Source organism: Dasypus novemcinctus, chromosome 22, assembly GCF_030445035.2.
Source record: "Dasypus novemcinctus isolate mDasNov1 chromosome 22, mDasNov1.1.hap2, whole genome shotgun sequence".
In the NCBI taxonomy this organism is placed as follows: Eukaryota; Metazoa; Chordata; class Mammalia; order Cingulata; family Dasypodidae; genus Dasypus; species Dasypus novemcinctus.
The window spans coordinates 5538053-5546385 of NC_080694.1; the positions used below are offsets into that span (position 1 = coordinate 5538053).

General features: G+C 32.1%; 1 protein-coding gene across 1 annotated transcript; it reads left to right on the forward strand.

The window, feature by feature from the left end:
* Nucleotides 1-5164: 5164 nt before the first annotated feature.
* On the forward strand, nucleotides 5165-6112 carry LOC101420067 (olfactory receptor 2G6). The gene has a single exon (XM_012518487.2). It carries the CDS (start codon nucleotides 5165-5167, stop codon nucleotides 6110-6112), a length of 948 nt encoding a protein of 315 aa, XP_012373941.2.
* Nucleotides 6113-8333: the final 2221 nt, after the last annotated feature.

The window sequence follows — 8333 nt, forward strand, 5'->3', positions numbered from 1 at the left end:
TTGGAAATAAACTAATCATAAATACAAAAAAATATAATGTAACTATAAAATGAAGTAATACTTCATGTACCAGAACAGAGGTATAGATACAAAATGTTATGAATGTTATGAAAATGTGCATGCATTTATACAAAGAAGTTCTATAACATTTCCTGAAATCCATAAAAAAAAAAACTTTATGAATACTGCAAGCACTAATAATAGGAGTAATAAACTTATAATCTGACTTTTTCATTCCCTCTTTTCTAATGTTTGGGCAATATATTTCAATGTGACTTCATGTATGTGAGAGAGAGAGGGAAGGAAGTGAGAGAATTAGAGAGGGAGGTTAAGGGATGGGGAAATTCTGCATAAAGCTATTTCTCTAATAAATAACAGAAAATGGAAAAAGGACAGAGAGTTGAGTCTTTCTTTTTTTTGTAATATTCATAGTCAAAACAACTCTAAAATGAAGGATTTACTTTCATTTATTTAATTATACTGAGAAATACAATATGTGTATTGTTCAAACTATTTATTAACATATGCAAGGAATTATAAATAAAGATGTTTCTATTTTACTTAGAAATCAAATTACCAAGAAATTTAAATTTCTAAAGAATTATGAATTAATGTATTATTATTATGTATCTTTTGAATGCTAGTTCAAATAATTCCTCTATTGATAATTTTTTAGTGTACCACTAATTCATTGATAATATTATTGTAATTGTCATTCTCACAGTAAGTATTCTGGGTGCTTAACACTCTTCCTTGGTCCCTTTCTCTTCTCCCATAAAGGACTAAGTTTATACGTTTAAGTTTTTGTTCAACATCTACTTATGGGCAGACATTGTCCTTAGGCATTGCATAAGCGCCCGTGGGAGGAAAACATAGATAAAATGTCTCATCTCATGGCTCTTACATTTTGTAGTAAAAAAATTAAATAAGTATAAAAAATGGCCAAGTTGGCTGATATTATAAAGAGAAATAAAACAGGAAAATGTTTATATTGCTATTGTGTGTGTGTGTGTATATATATATATATATATAGGTCAGGGAATACTTAGCTGATAATAAAATAGTATAGAAGATACCTGAATAAATGAAGGAGATCGACCATGATATATCTGGCAAAAGAAATTTCACAGGGCTGAGTTTTTCTTTAAATGTGTTAAGCACTTTTATACTTATTGATATGTTATGCAGAATAAGTTTAATTTCCTTACCTCATTTTTTATTATATGTTTTCTCTTTATTAAAATACCTTACACTATGTGGTGTACTTTTAATAATTATTTTCTGATATTTAATAAAAAATATATATTTGTTCTATTATCTTTATAAGAATAATATAATACCTTTAGTTGCCTTAACTTTACAAAACCTCCATCGGTTCCCTCACATAAGCAAAAAATAAAATATTTTCTAAAATATTCCTCTCTCTCCTTTTCCTTCCTTTATCATCAATCTTGATACAAATTTTATATTCATGTTTATTCCTATATTATTACATATGATAAGATTTAACCATTTGAATTATCAACTATCAATATGCTTTTTTTGTTATCTGCAAACTACATAGCAGCTATACAGCTTATTCTCTTTCATTCTATCCAAATTCTTTCTTGGTAATTCAATTTTTACTTCACATCTTTCTGTTGTCTGTCCATTGTCTCTTCTTGTTTGGTCATAATTTTCTGAATTCCAAAATTTTTTTCATAGTGTTCTCTTATTGAGAGAAATTTCTTGTTTAGTAAGATTTTTTTTTTTAGTTTGATTCTAAATCAAGTTTGAACTTTCATCATGATGTAGTTCTGATTTTGATAACAAATTTTTGGTGAACTTACTTCTTGCTAAACAGTGTGCTACTTGTTTTTTATTTTAGATTTTTTTTACAGAAATTTATAAGGACACTACATTTTCATATGTCATTATTTTAGGGGTTTACTTCATTTTCCAGGAATCATCATTTGGTTCCCATTGGAGTACAAGAGGTTGCCACATTCTTGGTTTCTCCTTTCCATTGCAGTTCTATATACATCCCTTGAGTCATCTCCACCACTTACTTCATATCATTCCCTGACCACTAGTTATGCCTGGGATGTTGAAGCCCTCAGTTTTGGCAGTGCAGCTCTGTTAGCCACTTCATTTCCCCCCCTTGCTGTCTCTACACTTTCCTCTTTGTTATTCCCCTGACTGCTCTCTGCCTCATTGTCTATCAGACTTTCCACAGCAGTTCACCCTTTAGAAGGGTTACTCTCCTCTTAGCAGGAACTCCATTCCTAATATTTTGTAGCATTTCCACTACCAGTGGCCCCTCTCTACCCTGTTCTCCCTTAAGGGCCTACTGAATACAATCTGGGTCTTCTGCACAATCTGAAATGTCTCATTTCTTCTCTCCTTTTCATGCAATTTAAAGTGGGTGGGTTTCTTTGTCTCTTGTTTCAATGAAGGTGTCATTTTGGCTTCCCTTTAACATTCATTTCTTCCCTTGTATACTACATATTATAAGAATAGAAATGGACAGTTTATGATTTGCAGATGATATAAAGTCTCCTATAAATACCTAGAAAATTTTAATTTATATTTGGAAAGTTTTGCTCTGGCCTCTGTGGAGAATGAGGTGACTCAGTTAAAGAGTTCCCTGGGTTATCAGTTAGGAGACTCAAACAGAGGTCCAAAGAGTAGATGGTGGTGAATGGGACAGGACTGTGGAGGAGAAGGTTTTTTGAGACTTGGCACACTAAACACACATAAGCACACATACATATGTGTATATATATATATGTGTGTACATTATTTCATGGGAAATCTGGTTTAAACTTAATGATTTTTCAGTACATGGTTAGTCAGTAATGCTTGGCTTCTCAATGGTGATAGCTTTGCAGTCTTATCTACACTTCTGAGGAAAACTAGAAAAAAATAACACAGGGCATGAAAAAAGTGCTTATGAGACTACAAATTATTTCTTATTTCCTCTTTCTCTTAAATGACCCAAGTGCAAATGGAGAAGCCTTTTTTCATGTTTCTATGCTCAATGAGGATTTTGCACTATATTGTTTCTGCATTGCCTTAGAGAAAACATAGTCTTGAATTCCACATCTCTAACTATGGAAAAATTTTTATATAGTTGTACAAATGCTGAGAATTTACATTTTCATTATTTATGCTTGCATGTAGTAAATATTATGACAATGGTGTCCATTGATCATTGTCTTCTCTTTTACTTTTATCTCATGTATTTTTATTTGGTTGCTGATGTAAATTTGCATACATATATACACAAGTATAGCTATGGTGTAGTATTTACACAGGTTTTAATTTACATATCCTGCACCATACTTTGGCTAGACAATGGTAATATAACTTTAATTTTTCCTTTAGGAAACTGGTAAACATTTATATAAATGAATAGTTTACATAGAAAAGAAAAACGAGGTCATTTGCATTAATGAATAAATAGACAACATCGATGTATAAAAATATAAGTGTAAAATGGGCAAAGTACAGAAATAGAAGAAGAAAAATAATAAATATAAATAAAATTAAGTAAACTCACCTTAAAATAAATATGAAAACTGATTTTGATAATTATATCAAATGTTTAGTAATATTTTTAAAACATAATATTAAAGATACATATAAATAAAGCATAAATTTTTTGAGAAGTGATTTAACAAAACAATTTTGCATATCATTCAGAATTTCTATACACTGTCCCTTTAGCAACACTTTACATTATTGTGACACATTTGTTAAAAATGATGAAAGAATATTGTCATAATATTACTGCTGTTGACAGTGCATAGATTATATATGGTGTGTTTTTATGCTTTGATATAAACAAATCTAAAACAAAATTTGGTATTTTCCTATAAATATTGTGTGTACACATACATGCCTTTGTGTATTTCAAAAAACTACCAATTCAAAATTAAACATTTATTTTATTAAATATTGATGATATGATCTTTGACCGCCTAATTTAATTTGTTAAATCCTTTAGATTAATAAGTGTAAGCATTTGTTACACATACAAATTGTCAATTAGGATACAGATGATAAGTGAGGAAACAGGTGGTGAAATTCCCATCTTTTAAATGTCACTAAGCTATTCATCCCAGTACACAAATAAGTTGACAATGATCTTATTTGAACAAAGATATTATATATAAATGCTAATTTGTTATTTATATTTTTCTTTATTTTTCATATATTCCACAATAAGATATGATTTCTTCAAAGTAACTTTTAAAAATAATAAAAGTTTTGGTGACTAAATACATTTAAAAATTTTTAACATGAATATTTCCACATTTGGGTCTTAAAAAGAAGTGAAACACTTGCATCAAGAAAATTAACTATTGAAAAAGAACATAGCAACCTATTTCTCTAACTATCAAAATATTCAAGCCATTTAATTGAGAGAGGAAATCTGAAAAAAAAATTGGAAAAGGGGAAATTGAAGAAAAAGAGATGAGAAGTGATAGAGAAATGGCACAAACCTTGCATGATACATTTCTCTAGGCATTTAATTTAAAAATTTCAGGTGGTCACAACCAAATATCCAACTCTGTAAGATGGAAATGCTGTGTCCAAAAAAAAGTGAATGTCAGTCCTTTCTTTCCAAGACAAACACTTCACATATAACTTCCTCTCCAACTTCACTCCAAACTCCTCGTGATACCAACACTACCAATACCTAAACTGCATTCTCTACCCACAGTCTCAAGGTGTCATTTACACCTGTGCTGACTTCTTACCTGTCTGCCAAAAATTTAAACATTATGATTCTATACTAGTCTTCAAATCAAAATTGATGGAATAGAGTCTCATAATGAACACCCGTAAATCTTCATAGATAGCTCTGTTAGAGGAAAACTGAAGGTATACCATTCTTAATGATATTATGGATAGAACCAAGTGAAACTTGTAATGATGTTTACATTTTTGTTGCTTCTATTGGAAAAATTAAGATCTTATTCAAGGCAATTAGAAGGGGGTGATATTTCTTGCAAAAAAAAATGTACATTAAGAAATGTGTTATAAACTTTTAAAAAATGACAGTGTGGTGTATAAGGAATATAATCATACTGGAAACAACTGGGGATTACCAATGTCGAACTCATCAACCTCTTTTCCCAGAATATTAGTCCTTTCATGAACTGAAAATTGCAAGACAATGGAGGAAACCAACAGCAGCTCTCAGAGGGGATTTCTTCTTCTGGGATTTTCAGATCAGCCCCAGCTTGAAAGGATCCTCTTTGTCATTATTTTGCTATTCTACATCTTGAGCTTTCTGGGAAATACTGCTATCATATTGGTTTCCTGCCTGGACCCCAAACTCCATACACCAATGTACTTTTTTCTCAGCAACCTTTCTTGTGTGGACATCTGCTTCACAAGTAGTGTGGCTCCTCAGTTGCTGGTTACCATGAACAAGAAAGACAAGTCCATGAGCTATGGTGGATGTGTGGCCCAACTTTATGTGGCTATGGGGTTGGGTTCGTGTGAGTGTATTCTCTTGGCAGTCATGGCCTTTGACCGCTATGCTGCTGTGTGTCAGCCTTTACAGTACACATCCGTTATGCATCCTCAGCTTTGTGCAATCCTGGCTGGAATAGCATGGCTCAGTGGCCTCATAACCTCCCTAATTCAGTGTTCCCTTACAGTGCAGCTGCCTCTGTGTGGTCACAACAAACTGGACCACATCTTCTGTGAGGTACCTGTGCTCATCAGACTGGCCTGTGTGGACACAACTTTCAATGAGGGAGAGCTCTTTGTTGCCAGTGTGCTCTTTCTCATTGTCCCTGTGTCACTCATCTTAGTCTCCTATGGCTTAATCACCCAAGCTGTGCTAAGGATCAAATCAGCTGCAGGACGTCAAAAGGCCTTTGGGACTTGTTCTTCCCACCTGGTTGTGGTCATCATTTTCTATGGAACCATCATCTTCATGTATCTTCAGCCAGCTAAAAGTAGCTCCAAAAACCAGGGGAAGTTTGTCTCCCTTTTCTACACAGTAGTCACCCCACTCTTAAACCCCATAATCTATACTCTGAGAAACAAAAATGTGAAAGGGGCCTTGAGGACACTGATAATAGGAAAAGCTCTTGGGTCAGAAAGGGTATGAGGTCTAAGAATAGTTTTTGAAGGTTATTACATGGGTTACTTTTTCTAGATTCTTTTATTACGTAAAATGCAACAAGGAGAGTAAATGGCCAGGAACCCCATAAGGGACTATAGGACTTGAGTCACAAGGGTTTTTCATTTTTCTCAAAGGTCCTTATCATGAATTCCAAAATTTTAGCTGTTTATACAGAAAACACTTTGCTCTTCTTCAACCATGTCATCAATTTTTTATTTCCTTACTCTTTCTCACTGGAATACTGGTACCACCTTAACCATCTAGTTATTTCTAAAAGCTAAACTAAAATGCTACCTGCTCTCTATACCTTTATTAAACTACCATCTCTCTCACCTCTGAGAAAAATATATTCTTTCATAATACATGTTTTCTTAGCACATGTTACACACCTCTATTTCTACATGGTGAGATGTATTATATACACAATCCACACTGAAATTATAAAAGACTATTTTCCTACATTAGATTAAACCACATAGTAACAAGTTCTGTTCCATTGACGATTTCAAAACATGAGAAAAAAAATTAAATAAGAGTTATAAAACTTGATACCCCACATCCACAAAATCATGGGATTGAAATAAAAATGCCATTATTTTAGTAAAGTAATCAAGTAAGTGAAACTGCTTTAAGCAGAATGATCCATGCACCTTTTAGATTCATTCTCTTTTTTGATAAGTTTATAAGATTTATAGAAGTGCCATACCTTAATTATGAATGTAACCATTTAAAGGGATTGCTTCTGGCCCTATCTTCTATAAAGAGAGGAGTTACTTGCTCTATTTTACAAATTAATTTTTATAGTTTTTTAAAAATAATTTGAGAAGGTGTGAGTTAACAAAACAATTGTGCTTACAATACAGAATTCCCATACATTGTTCCCCACCATCATATTACAATGTTGTGACACATTTATTAAAAATAATGAAAGAAGTTCTTCATAATATTATGGCTATCTACAGTCTAGTTATATTTGGTATATTTTTCCACAAACCATCCTATTTTTAACACCATGTGTTATTATTGTATATTTGTCATAGTTCACAAAGGAATGTTCTCATATTTGTACTGTTAACCACAGTCAATTTTTCATCTCAGGGTATCTTAAATTATGAAATATAAATCTTATGTGCAAACTCATTTTATTTCTAATAGTTATATGTTTGTCTTTCTAGAACAGAAAATAACAAAACATGAGGACTTTAGAAACACTTTGACAACTACGTTTTTGCATTTGATCAAAATCTTAAATCGAGTTTCTCCCACTCCATTTCTCTCTTTTTCTCTCATTTCTCCCCCATTGCGGGGGAATTCATGAATCTGTCAACTTTCAGTATTTCAATAGAATTTTGCAGTTAGATGATAGCTGATTTAACAAGCATTCTAAGTTTGACAACCATGTTCTCATTACGATACCCATGAAGAAAAAAGCATGACAATTTGCATATCACTGAAAATAATGAATAAAATACAGGGATAGAAACTGGGTAGCCTTTAAAATGATGACTGATAATGCTCGGAAAGAAACTTTGGAACTGCCTCCACTGCAAAACTATAGACTAGAGGCAAAAAAAAAAAAAAAAAAGCATCAGAATAATTTCCTGAATGACTCAGAGAAGCCTCTCCAAACATAGTCTAATTTACACCTCCTAAACATCATTTAACAACTAAAATACTGAATACCCAATTTAGCAAGACCAAGATGAGTATAAGCACAGTTGACTTTGTATTCTAGGATATTCTTAGGTGATTTCACCCCTCAGTAATTTAAGGAAGATTCAGGGAATTAAATGGAACATGCTAATGGCTGGGCATTTTCATTTACACCATAGAGGGAGGATCTACAGGAAAACCTCAAATTTATCAATCACTTCCTTATACTTATCATTACTTCCTTATACTTAGGAAACCATGGCATTCTTCAGATTTTCATTGAATTTATGTGAAACATGGCTTCTGTAATACAAAAGGTAACATAAAAAAGCAAAAACATTACAGATGAAAAGACAACTGGGTGCAACGTAAAAGTATATGACATATGGAAGAAAAAAAAACTGTGAATTAATAAAAGAGTTAAGATTAAAATTAAAACCCATTTAATAGTGATATTGAATGGAATTGCCATTGAAGATGTTCAATTTTACAAATGTAACAAATTGCTTACATAATTCAGAAGAAAGGTAGAGAAAGAATGAAATAAGAAAAT